The sequence below is a fragment of the Stegastes partitus genome, unplaced genomic scaffold, assembly GCF_000690725.1.
Source record: "Stegastes partitus isolate 25-593 unplaced genomic scaffold, Stegastes_partitus-1.0.2 Scaffold167, whole genome shotgun sequence".
Taxonomy (NCBI): Eukaryota; Metazoa; Chordata; class Actinopteri; family Pomacentridae; genus Stegastes; species Stegastes partitus.
Window position 1 is genome coordinate 1,587 of NW_007577898.1, and position 17,841 is coordinate 19,427.

The 17,841-nt window shown below is 39.1% G+C and overlaps 1 protein-coding gene across 1 annotated transcript in view; it reads left to right on the plus strand.

Moving 5' to 3' along the window:
* Window positions 1–4,255: 4,255 nt before the first annotated feature.
* Window positions 4,256–17,841, plus strand: part of ak5 (adenylate kinase 5) — a gene marked incomplete at its 5' end in the record, with an annotated part of 68,515 nt that continues 54,929 nt past the window's right edge. Inside the window, 4 exons of the mRNA XM_008279678.1 lie at window positions 4,256–4,324; window positions 4,880–4,930; window positions 5,050–5,140; window positions 13,773–13,846. Of these exons, the coding sequence (XP_008277900.1) occupies window positions 4,256–4,324; window positions 4,880–4,930; window positions 5,050–5,140; window positions 13,773–13,846 (285 nt within the window). The remainder of the gene's footprint in view (window positions 4,325–4,879; window positions 4,931–5,049; window positions 5,141–13,772; window positions 13,847–17,841) is intronic.

The window sequence follows — 17,841 nt, forward strand, 5'->3', positions numbered from 1 at the left end:
AAATAAATAAATTGGTCCCATTGCCCCTCATATCAAATAAAGAAAAACACGGTGCAAGTTTACAGGATATGACGTTTTCTATGTGCTAGCAGATGCATTAGGTGTAAATTGAGCAGTCGACGCCAAGGTTGAGCATTTAAACTGCAGTGTGCCGATGACAATATCAAAAATAGAGATTCAAACCACCAGAGTTTCATACGGAACAAACTCAAAGAAACGTTGCTGTCGACTTGCATAGTGCAGCTTTTCATATTATAATTCTTCTTCAAAATCTAGTTTGAACACAAATGGTTGAATAATTCCAGGATTACAACTTGCCATTGTGTAAGTATGGAGAACTTTTACAGGATACGTGTTGCTTTATGGCACAAAAATATATAGCGTTTTTGTCTTCCAGTGAAGATAACAGAGCTCAGACAGAGACGAAAGCTGTGAGAAATTGGGTTAAGCAGGAAATCAAACTGTTCACATGCACTCAGCTGCTTCAGTGTGAGCAGAGTGCAGCAGAGGACAAGCTCTGTAGGTTTCCTTTATAGTGCAAATGTGTCTGAAGCTAACTAATAATTCATTTCTAACTTGCTCAGATTAAAGCGGCTACTCATTGTCAGTTCAGATCAGATTATTGTGCACATGAGAAGTCTTTGTAAATTTGAAAAATGGTTACATGGTTGAACACATGGACACTAGAATAGAACAGATTTTATCTTTTCATGGGACAAAGAAATGACACTTTGCTGCAATGTAAAGTAGTCAGTGTTCAGCTTGCATAACAGTGTAAGTTTACTGTCCCCTCAAAATAACTCAATACACAGCCATTAATGTCTAAACCGCTGGCAACAAAAGTAAGTACACCCCAAAGTCAAAATGTCCAAATTGGGCCCAGTTAGCCATTTATCCTCCCCGTTGTCATGTGACTTGTTAGAGGTACAAGGTCTCAGGTGTGAATGGGGAGCAGGTGTGTTACATTTGGTGTTATCACTCTCACACTCTCTCATACTGGTCACTGGAAATTTAACATGGCACCCCATCGCAAAGAACTCTCTGAGGATCTGAGAAAAAAAAATGGTTGCTCTCTAAGATGGCCTAGGCTATAAGAAGATTGCGAACACCCTGAAACTGAGCAGCAGTATGGTGGCCAACAGCATAGTTGAACAGGACAGGTTCCACTCAGAACAGGCGTCGACATGGTCGACCAACGAAGCGTCATATCCAGAGGTTGTCTTTGGAAAATAGATGGATGAGTGCCAGCTGCTTAGAGTGAAGACCAAAGTTTGAGTAAATCGATTAGTTGCACACAAACACAACTCCAAATAATGTTTTGTAACTGCTGAACGTATAAATCAGCAATGAACTGCATCAAGTTCCTCAAAACATCATAACCTTTAATCACCATAAGGACAACACAAGGGCAGCATCATCTTAAAGACTCCAGCAATTAAAAATATAGTTTTTTTTACCTTGTTCTTCCACTTTCTTGGAGTTATTTTTGATCTGACTAAAAACTAAATATCGATCCTCAGTGAACTTAAACAAAACACAGGAGATGTTTGAAAGATTCTCAGTGTCAGACTTTAGAACAAAGATCGATGACATTCTGATCGGACATGTTTCTCCTGCATGCTCTTTGATAATTATCCCAGGTGAAGGACTCAATACATTCTTGACTGATGACTGCAATAACCTCCGAGGCTTAATTGCTTTGGCTCAGCAAAAGCTTTTTGTGTGAAAGTAATCTTTTCATTTCAAATGTCAGCTCCAATGCAGGAAAGCATAACTCTGCAAAAGAACAATTGCGAGTGAGTCATTGCTCCTCACTGTCGACGTTGAATTGGAACGACTGGATTGTCAATACGCACGTCTGTCAGTCTATTAATTCTTGATGTTTCGTTGAATTACTTCCTCCTGATTCCGTCATTGTGAGAAACTTCTGTCGCCTCCGATGTACACTTGCTCAGCTTTTTTATGTTTAGGATGTTGTCATTTTTCTGGAAGTTTGTGATTTCTATCTTCGAACATGACATTTAGATTTTTGCGAATAAATATCTGTTTTTTGTTCGTGTAGGATGAGTCAACTCATCAAACGCACACACAAACACCTCCAACATTAAAGCCCATAACCGGAAATTGCAGCGAGGGGAAGATAATTGTTTGTTGGCGGCTTGATTGAAGCCGTCCTGTCCTTCTAAGAAAATGGACCGATCTAATTAAGGATTCCCTGAGTGAGTTCTGCTCCAGCTTCTTTCCCACATGCTGCTAGATGCCACGCTGATATAAACAAACCGAAGACACCTCGATCCATCTGCCTGCGTCTCTCCAGAGACGCTTTCATGCTTTTCTTTCATTATTCCTGAAATACATACGAAATCCAGGAAAAACAGAGTCGGAACTGGCCTGAATTTCAAGATATTTTTCACCTTGAACATCAGACTTTACACAGTGTTCACTCTTCACGTCTATGTTTACATTATTTTATGCTAATTACTGTTCATTAAGCATCTCTTGCATCACTGAGCTTTACATAAATTCCAAGAAAGTGGCTTTTGTATCTTTTCCGCGCAAACTCTTGAAGACCTTCGCATAGATTTGTTCAGATGATCAAACAGTTTGCCATAAATGCACGAAAAAAAGTGCAGAGTCCAGAAGGAGCTGCTGCTTCGAGCTGTTTCAAAGCTTTAAGACTGATTCATCCGTGTCCTTTAATGTTTCCTCTCCTTCGCCTCAGGTTTCTGAGGTAATTGATGAGGGCTTTTACTTCGCTTCATCCCAACTTTATAAAAGAATTCATCTTTTTATACTTCATATATGTTCAGTACATGACAGTAAAATAATTCCTAGAGGACATTTTTGTCACAAGCATTCGTCCTCTGGAGGGTTTCACCATCACTTATAATGTTGCCTACTGATAGCTAAAGGTAATTGATGCTCCCCTTCTCCATTTGAAATTATTTATTTTAGGACTGGAATTTATGTGTATGAGGATTAAATTTCTGAATGCAAATATGGGTTCTAAATTGAGAAATAAACTATGGAAATAAAGAGACTTTGTCCTCCTCGATTTGACCCTGCTACCTTTTCGAAAGCTTTTCAAAAACTGTCTCAGGATTGGATGGATTTCAAAATGCTGGATTTCAATTGAAAATTGAAAATATCTTGTTTTCTTTCCTTTTTTTTCCTGCTACATCTCAAGTGAGTGCACTCGGTTTGATCAGCGACCTGCTGACAGAAGACAAAATCAGATATGATAGAAGAAATTCTCTTGCCAGTAACTGCTCAGAAAACAAAATGACATAACATGAGGAAGAGAAATGCAGCGCCGTACAGAAAAGCAATACATTTAAGTACGATACATTACTGAAAATAAAATGAGTAGGTCAAAATAAGACTCGAATAGAAAACACAATCTGTAGTCACAGTGGCAACCACATCACCAAAATCTGATTTAAATTGTTGCTGAAACACAAAGGATGTGACATAAATGCTAATTTTGAAAAAGTTGGACAAAAAAACAGACATACAACAAACTGTTATGTAAAATAGTAAAATTAGTAATTTCCCTGAGGTCTTGTACTGAAGGGATTAATAAAGTTTTATTCAATTCTAAGTTTCTATTCTATTCTAAATAACCAAAGCTGTCAATTTGTTAGAAACTTGAACGCTCATGTTGGAACTAGCAACTCTTAGCAAGAGGCTGGTTTAGAGAATAGCTTCTCAGATGTCAGTACAGTCGACCATGTGGCACAGCTGTTGGCATTAACATGTTCTTTGGGTTTGTTTTGTTGTCTGGTAACAAAAAAATAAAAAAAATAGATTTATAACCTGAAAGTTGTTGTGAGGACACAGAATTTTGACATTGGTGTAGTTTCAGTCCAACACAATGACAATCAGGCAGTTCAAGAACACACACACACACACACACACACACACACACACACACACACACGCACACCCACACACCTACACACACACACACACACACTCACTGTGCTGACAGTGAATTAGTCGAATGACAGTTTTTACCCCCATAAAGTTGAAGCCAGTAATCTGTCCTTGAAAAATGACACTCTCTCTGAAGAGCTTCTTGGGAGCATAAATGGATTATACGGGGCCTCAGTGTTGGTGTCGGAACAAATTTGGGTTATGAAGACACTTTGGTGTGACAGCAGCCACTTTTTTCTGGAGGTCTGAGCTCTCAGATGGGCTTTCTGAATCCCACACTGTCCAGGGAATCCTCAGTGCGATCCCATGTTTTGCGCAGGTGGACTCTCAGGGCCGTCGGGGCCTCAGGGGACCCTCCTACTCAGAGTTTTTTAAGGTTGTTGCCATGGTAATCTCAGGAGGAAGCTAGTTGTTGATCGGTGGTCTGTCCTCATCTTTCCTGACCTCCCCTCCCACCGCTGACATTCACTCATTTCTTTATTTAGTTTGGAGTTACTGGCCCCGCTGAGCGTCACCCACCTGAAGGCAACAAACTGGAAGCAGCCGTGTCCGCTTTGTTTATATTTATCTGCATTTCTTGGCACGAGGTCGGCCTTTTCCTTGCCTTTCAGCCGCCTGTCATCGGCGCTGATGAGAGCGGAGAGGTGGCCAGAGAGCAGATTAGGGAGGAAGAGGAGCGGTCGGCTTCAATCAGCATCCAGTTCGCTCACAAACCCAATTCTTCATGGTCCATTTGCGAGTACTGTACGCGCAAAGGAAGTCAGCCGGCCGCCCAGTAATCTGCAAAGAGGCCGACTGACACAGGAGGAAAACTAATTAATCTGGCGTTATTAAAGGCTTCCGGTGTGTGCTGAATACAAAATGACCCCAGTGTTCAGCTCCCAGCGTCAGAAGTCATTCCTGATGTTTGATCTCACAATGTGTGTCATTCTTGATGTCACAGTGGATTAGCCGGCTGAACGTGGCCACCGGGGAACATGTTGTCACGTTTCAGGTTCAGGTCGTGACTTTTGTGCATCTGTCAAGCGTCAGAGCTGCTCAAAACAAGTCAAATGTGTGAAAATCAGCTTCAGTAGATGCACCGGTAAAGATGTTTTTCTTTCCTCCTTTCAGTTGGACGCTGACCGAGACGAGGAGGAAGTCTTCTGTGACATCAGCATGACTCTGGACAACAAGATGTTTCCCTCCAAAGAGCCTGCAGCCGGTGAGATGAGCTTTTATTTTGAAAGACAGAAGGAAACAGTCAGACATTTAAAAAGATAATCACACCGTAGCCTCAGGGAGATTATCTTGGCCCGTATTTCAACTTAAAATGGATTTTAATTGGATAAATTACCTCAAATTACATTAAATGTGCCGGCACTTGATGACTCTTGTGTATTCAAGACTCATGTTGTGAGAAACAGCATAAGTTTGACTCACTGAGAACCACTGAACTTTTTTTCCATTCTATACTGTAAAAAGTACATTTGAGGTGCAGTTGAAGCAAACAAAAAAATCTCACTTATCGCTCGTGTTTGGTGAAAAAAGTTTTACTTTTGTGGCTTTTCAACTTGAAGTTACACTTTGTCCCTTTAAAATGGGATTCTGATTTCAGCAAAAGTAAGAAACTTAGGTTTCTGCTTTACCGTAGTGCGTCTACTTTTCTTCAAAGTTTCTTCTTGTGCCTTGTTCAGGTAAAATTACAGAGGAAAAAAAAACATTACGGTATGTGTGATGGCAAAATTATGTTTTAAGTTTGGATGAAGTGACAATTTAAGTTGGAAAAATTGGAAACTTCATTGCGAATGTCTGCATTGTCAAATATAACAAAATTGGACGGCTATCCTTTTACTACGGAAGCTGAGAGCGGTCATGGCCGCACATTTTTTTAAACGCCGTTTTCCTGAGATAACGAGATAATTAACCGTTGACAGGTTCAGCTGTCACTTCAGCCTTCATCAGAAGTTGTCGGACTTCCTGGTGTGACGTATCATATGTAGACAGCTGACCGGGAACTCCGACATGACGTGTCATGAGAACAGCTGACCGGGCACGACAACTTACAACGAAGCGCTCGTGCCCGGTCTCGTCTGTCCTCCGGCCCCCCGCTGGTGACTGAGGATGGAATCCCAGGTGTGTGGGAGGTCCCACACACCTGGGATTCCATCCTGGACCGGGCATGAGCGGGCAAACACAAACAGCAATTATCTTGTTTTCACGAGAAAACGATTCTTGTTATCTCGAGATAACGAGAAAATTAACTCGTTATCTCGAGAAAACGGCGAAGAAAGAACAGTAGCGGAAAACGACCGCTCTCGGTTTCCGTACTTTTACAGTGAAAAGAGCGTATCTAAAATACTGTAATAAGTGTAAAGAATGTATTTGCAGAGAATTAAATAAATAACATAATGCAAAATATATATTTAGAATGAAAAAAAAAGGTAGTAGCAATAATGTGTGCTGCATATCAGATACAAGATTGCACAAGATTCATATAAGTAGCTATTAAATTGACTTTCCTTAAAGTTAAGAGGAATCAAACGATTTAAGTACATCTAACTTAAACAAGTGGTGTTGATGTGATGTGTTAACCTGCTTAACTCAGTTGAGTGACTGAGACAATTCAGTTATGTTGGTCCAACAATTCATTTGTTTGTTTGTTTGTTTGTTTATCATCAAATGCAAAACAGCCAGCAATGCTGCAAACAGATGATTTCTTCGTCATGAGTCATGAAGGGAGAGCTCAGACAGTGTTGGTTAAAGGGTGACCTGCATTTATTCCACAGCAGGGACTTTACAATTACATTTTGCGGTCGAATCGCTCATTTAAAGGGTGACAATTATTTCTCTGCAGAGCAGCACATCATGTTTGTCTGTTGACTCTGGGGGTCTGAATAATGTCAGTGTTGATTGTTTATTCACAGCATCTGCCAACGATTATGGAAAAGTTATTTGCAATATGCACAAAAAGGTCACACATTTAAAATTAGTTGATTTGCTGTCATTTCTTATTTACAACCAACCTTCCTCTGGAGCCGCTGACGCATACAATTATTGAAAATACATACAATATTGTTTTTAAAAGTAAAACTAATATCTATTTTGAGTAAGCAGAAGGTTATAGGTCATAGCAGGAGCTTTTACACTTGTGCAAAAAAAAAAAACACTGATCTGTTTCTGCTGCTGCTTAAAGTCACTGTTAGAATGAAAGAAGTTCTGTTGCTTTACATGCATTTGAAGCCTGTCTGTTTCAAAGTATGGTTCATTTATTTTGTGAGATATACTTTAGAGATGCTGGGATGTATATTTTAAAGAGGGTCAGGTTAAAACAGATCACGTTTTCTGTAGCTGTACGTGAGTCTTCAGTCTGATGGGTTGATGAGGAAAATTAAATGCAGTCATGTCTTTACATTACGGTGAGGGCTGCAGCGGATCTCAAAACTCATGTTTTTTTAAATCAGAAATACAAAAAAGAGAGTCAGATACAGCTGTGACTGTCTCTCACATGCTTTTAACATGTTCATGTATCTTCTCACTGCTGCTCTGAATCGACATTCAGCTCATTACTCCTGAGTGGAGGAAGGTTTTTAGTATTAGTCAGAAACTAGCAGGCCTTGCAAATTCAGATGAGTGTTTCACTATTGCCAGGGAACAGAAGGAAAAAAAGGAATCAAAAGGCAACAAAACAACACCCCACACCCCAACCCTTGTTGTCTGGCTGTTACTGAGCTATTGACCATAGAAGGAAAAAAAAAAGAATATAATAAAATAGAAAATAGTTTTGTTTTTAGGTATATTTGAAATTGTTTTAAACAGTAGCATAACTGATGTGGCACTTCTGGATATTGACCATTGCGATAGATGTGCGAAGGTGCATAAGGTTGTAGTTAAGTTGCCTCTCTGTGGGTTTTTTCTTCTGACTTTTGGTTTATTGACAATTTTAGTATAAGAAACGACTTCATGGATGTTTACTGATATATATTTAGTAGCTATTTATTGATTTAAAAGATGTTTTCTCAGCTGTAAACTACACAGTTCTAATGTCATGAAACACATCCATGCTGGTGTTCATACTGACCTTTCTGTTATTTTCTAAAAATAGATATTTTGCACTTTTAAACTGGCCTCAACTCACCGTCTACTGGTTTAGATCATCCTGAATCTTACAAGGCAAACACTGACTTATAGTCAACCATTGTGGGCTTGTTTAAATCATGAAGTTTATATTTTAAAAAGCTGTGAAACTGCACTTACTTTCAAGTATCCTGATTGAAACTGATTAGTCACAGGAGTTTATGCTACTTTTTGTTAACCAGAGTTTGATAAATTAAGATAAATTAAGCTCGGATGAGTCTGTAATATTCTCCACATTGGGGGAATTTGCATTGTCACAACAGCAAAGGGAATAGTGCAAACATTTAATCAGGAGAAAAATAAACCAAAATATACACAAGTACTAGTTCTGATTGTTCAAATTCCTCTGGATAGAAAAAACAGTATTGCACATATCAATAGTATTGCATAGATTATTTTATAGTAGAAATACCAATGGAGGAGTATTAATACTACACAGTAGTCTGCAGCTTTTTCCAGGTAAAGAACATCCTGATGCTAATACTTGTGTGCTCTGAGTTGTGAGTGCTCCTGTGGTGGTGATACTAGATGCAAATTAAGGTTCACAGAAAAAGATTACAAGGCGAGACCATAACAAATGACAAAAGGAAAAAAACATTGTATTACCATGTCAGACTGTGTCCAGTTTTCCTGTACTGTTATATACTTACATATAATTCAGTAGAAGGGACTCTTTACAGAAACAGCATTTTAAGTTCTGATGAAATGTGCTGCAACAGATATCAGGCGCCGACATACCTACAGTCACACTAAAGAGCGTCCTCGGGCAGATTCACCTACCAGCTCATGTTTAGTGCAGAGAGGCTTCACCAAAATAATCCACATTCACAAGAAGAGAGAGAACAAGTGAAAACCAAAAACATCTCCCACCAGCTGCCTGGTTACTGCACAGGTTGGCATAGCAACCGGTGAAGCAGCAGAGTTAGCGACGCTTTGTGAGAAATTCACAATCGACAAGGTTAGAATCGGCCTGTGAGCACTCAGACGGGCGCCTGTTACGTAAAACCTGGTAATTTACTGTTTGCAGAACCGATGTGCTGCTTCACAAGATACGATCAGTCGACGCGTTCCGATTTCACAAGTGATAGAGATCATGACGGGCCGAGCTGAAGGAAAAAATGTCAACGTTGGCACTGAACTGAGCTGGTTTCATTATCATCCATCATAATATAGTGGAGGTGTAACTTGTGGATGCAACACATCCCTCGTCTTTAATGGAAGGTGTTTTAGTAAACTGATTATATAAAGCAAGAAACTGCTGATATAGACCTTACATTTAATTGATTTTGTAGTTTCCTCTTTGTATATGTTGGATTTATGTCTCTAATAAGCATATTTGACAGTTTAAAAACTAATTGTCAGATTTTTTTTAGCTATGAACACATGACATTTTCCAAAGATTTCTACATTTTCCTGTCTAATGCACCACAAGAAAAGAAGAGTAATACCCCTCTCATATAGTTATGGGGCAAAAAAAATGTTGTTGGGTTCCTATTAATCTCCACTTTAACTGGTACCAGCTTTTAAAATATAAACACTGAATTAGCCAGTTTCCTCATTTTTCTGCAATGGTGAGCTCCACATATTTTGGTTTTTCATTAATAGACAGATAAGAAAGACATTAAAATATCTTAAATTGGGCTTCAGGGCATAATGGTGGGCCTGTTTTAGTATATTCTGATATTTTTAGCACTGATTAATCAATGATTTATTCAGGAAAGTAATTGTTGGATGTGTTAGAATGAATTGGTTGTAGCCTCATAGTTCCAAAAATCTACCTCGCTCCAGGTTTTCTTTGTTAATTATTTGACATATAGATACAAAAAAAAACTTATTAAGGCATTATAAGAAATGAGCTCAGTGTGCTAAAACCAGATTTTGACTAAATGGAAGGTGGAGTATCTGTTGTATCGGATGAGCAATTAAGTGGTGCAAAATTCCAACAAATTTGCAATTAATGATTCAAATAATATCGGATCAACCCGGGGCTTTGGACAGCAGTGATTCAGTCCTGCCCACAGTCAGGAGCTGGTTTTTATTTCATCAATTGCTTCCGAGGAGACATGAGAAAGTGTGAAGAAGTCAAAACTCCACAAACACTTTGAACATAATGACCAACTTCAATATGAAAGCAATTATTGACAGTTATCTTAGTAAACTGAAAACAGTGAAACAAGCAGCCTGGTTCTGCTCAGTGGCTCCAAAAGTTCACATATCAGCAGCCCTAAAGCTCAGTGATTAACACATAATATGTTGTTCATTCAAGAGGCTTGAAATTTAAATCAGGCAGCAGTCAGACAATTTACGGCTAAAAAACTAAACTTTTCAGTTCTCTCTGGTGAACAAACTACATGATCAAGCTTTTTATTACTAATTAGAAGATATATACACACAGAAACCTGCTGGACTATCTTTAAACTTTTGACAAGTTTTGCTTGTTTTGTAAAATCACAGATGATAAACAGTTAAATCACTGAACAAAGTATTTACTGTGTTGACTGTTTAAAAAAAAAATAGACCAAAACTGTAAATAATGTCCACATCAAAAATCAGAATTTTCATGAATAGTAATCAGATTTATTTTTTTTTAGAAGATGTGTGCATAAAATTACACTATTTTACTGTATTTAAATCAGCTAAAAACAACAACAAAACTTAATTACTTTATGGATATTTGCTAATGTTTTCATAGTTTTTGAGTTTTACAGTATTGAACCATTGTGTTGCATGTTTTTTTTTTCTGGCACTTCTTCTGCTTCACGCTCTCGTCCAGCACGCTTACATAACTGCTTTTGGCTGTCGCGCCTTTATTAGGATGGTTGATGAAAGCACAATAGCTGAAACCATTTGGTGAAAGAAGCACAGTGTGCAATAAAGAAAAGTTTCTCCAGACGGAGGGTTTCATATGCTGGATGAATTCTAAAGCCCGCTGAGAACATCTTGTAACTGCAGGCTTTATAAATAAACTTGTCTTGAAAATCTGCTTGTTTAATGTTTCTGATTCATCATGTCATGGCGCACGGCTCGGGCTCAGCTGCAGCCCCGCAGGAAGTTGTGGAACAATTGGAGGAAGAGATTATATAAGCGCTGGCTATTAGAGATGACCAATCACACCGACAGCGTTTCTTCATTTTAAGAGCAGAGCAATTGATGGCAAACTGCTTTTGTAATTGTGGGGCAGATTTGCAATTTGAGGCTCATGTGAGGAGCTGTACAATCAGCATGAAGGGGACATATGGAGCCTCATAACAGTTGACGTCGCATTATTCTGAGCTGCTGCCCAGTGCAGCTCTGTTCTATTACAGTATCTGACAAGTTGAAGAGCTTTCTGAGGAACTTCAATAAGTGCATGCAGCATTTTCCTGCTTTGAGGGCTTTACATTAAAGTCAAAGTGATTGACAAACCAGCCATATGTCTGCCTCTCTCCACATTAAGTGGTAAAAGGCTGAGCACATAATGCGACTGGGCCTCGAATTCCCAGCAATCCTTGACACCAAAATTGTCTCGTGCTGCTCGACAGCTACCTGAAACACTTGAGAGCCGTCTGCTTCATGGCATGACTTCAAAATAGCAAACAGACAAAGGGAGGAAAAAAAACTGAGTACTTTTACTGGTTGGGCTGCATAAATTGTGAAAAGTAGAGCCTCATAATGCAGGAAGATCTCAGCATATTGTTTTTAGGGAAGAAAAACCCTAATGGAGGGTTATAACTGAATGCAAGAAGCTTTTTAAGACTCCACTTGTACAGTATGTGACGCTGATGTAGACGCATTTAAAAGCAGCGTGGCATCTCTACATTTGTCAAGATGTTCTTTTACATACGTGTCAAAAATAGAGGCTTGTATTTCCTGTATCAGCCGGGAACAAAGAGAAAAACATCCTGAGTGGAGTGCAATTTAAAAGTACATTTTTTTTGCATCGTGAAACAGCTGAAATCTGGACCACGTGTGTGCAATCTCCAGCTTCAACGTTATATTGTTGTATGGACCAGGTGATGCATGAATCTGCTGTGAGGGGGAAAGCTGCGGGAAACATAAAGATCAAGCGAAACCTAAAAATAGATTGGCATTAGTTAAGGTCGCCTCTTTTCAGAGAAACTGCTTCCCCGTCCATCTTGCTGCAGGATAGAAGGAACTGCTGCCTCCCTGACCGCTGCAGCTGCATGAATCCTGAGCTGAAGTGCTGCTGACAAGCGCAGCCTCCACCACCTGATATCACTGGTCTCAACACGGCAAAACAAAAAAAAAAAACCTCCTCCACCCTGTCATAACTCAGCTTTGCAGGGACAAAATGCGCTCCGACACTTTGCTGACTCCTGACTTGCAAACTGCTGAGAGCACACAGGACAGTCTGTTTCATTTCCTGCTGCAGTCTGAAGCTTGTTACCATAATGCATCTAAGAATATGTGCGTCTCTCGGAGGAAACTGCCTGAATGTTTGAAGCTGAATCTAACCCAGTTCTGTAATCAGGAGGCGCTGGCGTGCTGGAAGAAAAAAAAAAAATTTGCCGAGGGGAAGTGTTATTCACGACCCATTTCCACGGAGGATGAAGATGTGTTAGAGTTTATCACAGCATCACCTTCAGCAGCTTTCTGACACCAAGAAGTTCAGGTTCAGGTGTTTGTTGGGGCCAAAAATGAACTTTGATGTGTTCTGAGGTTCATCTCTTTGTGTTGCTCCGATTGATCACCAAAGCGCAAATGTGTGGTTTCATGCCTGCAGCTGGGAAATTAATGTGACATATGTAACATGTGTGCAGGCTTTTATACAGCAGATGCATCTGCTGGCTGTGGCAGCTGACAGGACCGTAATAGCAGTTTTACAATCCACAGAAGAAAGAAAGCCGCGATGCACAATGATATTGGCATCGTTATTGGTAATGAAATATTGGCTGAAAATGAGCATCGGCAGCTGGATGAGAAGGAAACGTGTGAGTCACACTTAGGTTGAAGTGGTTTTCTTATTATCATTTTTATTTCTGCATCTGCCAGTGGACCATCACAATAATAGCAGGAATAATAATATGTTAATTCCACTACAGGAGGGATGTTCTCTGCAGTTAGATTGGGAGGAGGGGGGGGGTGCATATATCAGTGTCTGTAGTGGCAATTAGACAAAATGAGTTGGAGAATATCTGCATAAAAATCCAATAATGTGCATCTCTAGAACAAAGTCTGTGTTAACTACTTTTAGATACCAAAGAAAAATACAAAAAAGTTCTGTTTTCCACTTCTCAAATGTAGTAAATGTTGCTGAGACTTATATGAGATTATATCATGTCTATGCACTAACGATGGAACTAAAAACTGGAGGCAATTAGCTTAGCTTAGCATAAATACTGCAAGCATAGGGAATTTATATTGATTTAAATAAAAACATAGTATGCATCAAAGAAGAATGCTTTCTGTTTTTCACTTCTCAAAAGTACTTAATGTTGCTGAGAGTAAGATCAGAAGGTAAATACTCTCCTCATTCCTTAACTATTAAAGTAAAATCAAACAGCTTAGCTTAGCACTAACACTGAAACCAGGAAGAATTTATACATCAGATCTATTTTCTGTCCATTAATGTGAGAGCATAGTACACAAAAACATGCAAGATTAGTGGTTTTACAGGCAGTTTATGGCTTTCTATGGAGACTAATCATGTCTAGTAGGAAACCTACTAAGTGCACAATATCAAGCTATTTTTGAACTTCTATGGTTTTGTCTGTCTGCAGGTCCCAGCGAGTTGGATCTCAGTCTAGTGGGTGAAGCAAGCAGCCCGGCAGATGTTCCCTGCAAGTACGACGAGGTAAGATTGTGTTTTATTTTTCTCCTACTGCATGTTGAGGGTTTAACATCGAGCTCTATTTTTGAATTAATATTATATACACTGTTAAAACTAAGGGTTTATTTATTTAGCTCTTCCTAAAGTTTTTGGATTCCATTTGTTGAGGAAACCTGTAAAATATGAGCAAAAGCTTCAGGAAAAGCTTAGAAAATGTAGCAATCTGATGGGTTGTGGTGAACCTTTACATGACTGAAAGCTTTCTGTTTGCATGTCGGGCAAAAGAACGGACCTATTTACACAGTTCAACTCATGCACTGTGCAGATTTTAATGTAAAAATTCTAAAACCATAATAAGACAAGTCAGTTTTAATTCCAACATCTGTTATAAATCATAAATGCCGTCCTTTTACCTCTGTAGTCTTCATAACAACCTCGTATATAATCAGCTGCATCCGCTCACTTCCCTGTTTTATCCCTTTACCTAAAACACAATCTTGATCCAACACCAAACACCCCTCCATCGTTTCCACACCCTCGTCTCTCTCTCTTGCTCTCCACCTTTTCCCTGCAAAACACAACATAAATGACGACTGCAAATTACCTTCTTCAAAAAAACGGCAGTGAACTCATCATTTCAGAGGCCGGATGATTCAGCGCCGCAAATGTCCTGAGATGGCGAATATTGTTGTGTAATGCTTGGCGGCGGCGGCGGCTCAGACTTGAGCCTCATTCCTGCACGCAGTCCTGTGCTGAGCTCAGAAAAGCACAACTCTGACCTCCGTCTCATTTGCCAGCCTCCAAACACATTGCCTACCTCCTTCATTCTCCAGCTTCCTTTTACTTCATTTCTCTAACTCGAGGGGTTGTTGGGGGGCTGTTTGTGGTTGCTTAAGTCTTCCAACCAGGCAGGCTTTTCAGAATACATACACTCTCTCAGCAGCGCTCCTCTTCACATTTATTCACTCTGTTGAATTCACACTTGGACACTGCTGGTGATAACCGAGTCTGTTTATTGTCGGCTGCTCAGCGGTGGAGAAGTATTTTTTTTTTTATCAGCAGTAATTTACTCCTGGCTGTATTTTTCTCTCCCACTCTCCTTCTGTGTAATAATACTGTATCCATGGACTTCTCTTTATCGGTTTTTAATTACACCTTTCATGTTTTTCCTCGGCAGCATCGGTGGAGTTTATTTAACGGTTGGTGAGGGTTAGAGCTTCGAATCCCCGGTGGCGCTCTATTAGAGAAACACTTTGAGAGAACGGCTAAATCTGTCACCACATTGTCTTTCACGGGAGAGCTCTCATGTCCAGAGCAGTTTCATGTTTTCCAAGTCAAAAAACTCAACTTAAAATAAGGTTTTTACTTCAGAATTCAATCTTGCCTGTCTTTTTCTTTTGTTGTTATTATTGTTATTATTATTGTTGTTGTTGTTGTTGTTGTTGCTATTGTTGTTGAATATTTGCTGTTGTTGCTGATTTTGTGTTGGTGTTGTGTTGTTTTTTCTGGTGCAACAGTTTCCCTGAGGTTTTATACCGAAGGGATCAATAAAGTTTTATTCTAATTCTAATTCTAATTCTAATTCTAATTTAAATAAGATGCTTGTTTCTACCTCCATGCACTGAAATACAGTCCAGCAAAGCCAAAACGCACAAAACTAACATTTTTTTTTGCTGTATTCCTTTGAACAATTTACTGTTATTTACGGAGTTTCTTTGTTTTGTAAAGTTACAGATGATAAATGGTAAAATCACAGAAATTAGTTGTTCATTTACATGTCATGATTAAAAAACTAAAAAATGTCCAAATCAAAAATCTGTATTTTTAGAAATGATGTTTATTCTTTTGTAATGTGTGACCATAAAATTACACTAATTCTGCTGTATTTAAATCTAAAGTAAACAATTAAATCTAAAACTCTATATCTATAGACTCAAGTATTTTATAAATATTTGCTGTTGTTTGAGAGAAAAAATGTGTAAATTTAGGACTGATGTGTTTCAACCGTTATTTTACAGTTTTTCCTTGTTTTCTTGAATTAAAGGTAATAATTAAAAAAAACAAAACAAACATTAGTTTATCTGGTAACAGTAAAAAATATTCACACCATGTCCACATCAAGAATCAGTATTTTACAGTATAATAGTTCATACTTTTACAATGGGTGACCATAAATTTACTGAAGGTTTAATTAAAAGTATTATTGTATTTAAATCCACTAAAAAATGTTTACAGATATTATACATAATTTTCACATTATTATTATTATTATTATTATTATTTTACTGATCACTTGTACACTCAGTCATTGGCACGTCCTCATTTTTAAAGGTCTGCTTCCTTCATATCTACGATCTATATCTGGCGAAAATGTACGGAACGCTTTTTTGTCTTTACCTTAATGAGCCTCTTCCTGGTTAGATAAAGGATAACTGGATGGACTTTATCTGCATTAATGTGATGCATTGCGGCTCAAAAATGTTGACAGGTGCTTCCTGTTTTTTCTTTAATAACCTTGAGTTGTGTCTAGAACTTGATCGGAATCCATTTATGGCCTGTCGAGGCAAAAACTGACCTCTTTGGGAAGAACTCCAAGTCCTGTGTCTGGCGAATACAGGACACTTCTCATAATGTGCCAGCTCCAGAAAGGGGAATTAACAGAAAACAACCAGATGGACGAGGTTGAGCCGAAGTTAAATGCATTTTAATGGGAGAAATTTCAAAACAAATGAAAGTAGCACAGCTCCACAAGCAGAGGGAAGTGGATGCTACTCAAAACACTGGAACCAGCAAAACAAAAGGAGAACTTTTAAGACAGAAGCAGTTTCGATGTACCTGATCTGTTTTGCAGTTTTGGGAGAAAGAGCAAAATAAAACCCTGCGCTACTTACTGACACTGTCGACCTAAACAAGATTACAGCAGGGAGTAGCACCTCTAAATCTACTGTTTCTAGACACAAATTGCATTTTGTGGGGTGTGGAGTATGAGGGGATTTTGGTGTGAGGCGATCTACTACCTGGAACCGTCTCCAGGGATAAAAGAGTGCCTCAGTCTATAAACAACAATGGAGTTAATTATACAACTGCTAGGAAACACTAAATGACAGACAGAAAACAGGCGTCTTAAGTATTAAACTACAAGTTGATACGAACAAATACCATGGATGAGGGGAGCTGCTCCCACTAAATAAACCTACAGACTTTTGAAGTCGGTGCAGTGGTGATATATGCAGCTTGATTGGAAGCACAGGAGTCGGCACCGGTCCAGTCAGACACGGTGGAACAATGGAACAGCCAGCAGAACAGGAAACAAGTGCAGGCGCTAATCCTGCTGAGCGACTGGGAAAAGCTGATTTGCATACAGGAGCAGGTAGAGTTCATTAAACCAAGAGGAAGCCAGACAGCTGTCTGATGACGAAGCATGGTGGCGGCAGTATCATCACGGAGGTGTTTCTCCGCAGCAGGAAGCCTGGTCAGGACTGAATAAAGGATGACTGCCATTAAATACAGGAAGAAAACATGATAGTTTACCTTCCAGTAACACCAGTGGCCCAAAGCAAACAGCCAGAGCCAAGACTCGATTTGCACTGAACATCTGTGGAGAAAGCCTGAAGACTGCAGCCCACAGTGATTCCAATCCAATCAGACGAAGCTTGGCAGGATCAGTCGGGAGGACTGAGATAAACGGACCAAATCCAGGTGCACAAAGCTTGTTAGATGTACACAAGAAGATTTTAAATGTTGCCAAAAACACTTCCACAAATTACTGTAGATTCTGAATACTTTGGAAAATAAGAGGTTCTGTTTTTTATTTTTATATTTGCCACAATACCTAAAAAGATGTTTTCACTTTGTCAGTGTGGGTTACTGCACTCAGTTTCAACTAATGATTTTTTCCATTGTGTATAAATGTTGGGCTGCAGGCAAATCTTATCGGTTTGAAAATAAACCTTAAACACAACACACTTTGCAAAAGGTGCTGTAAATTGTAGCCTGTGCATGTTGTTTGAGAAGACCTG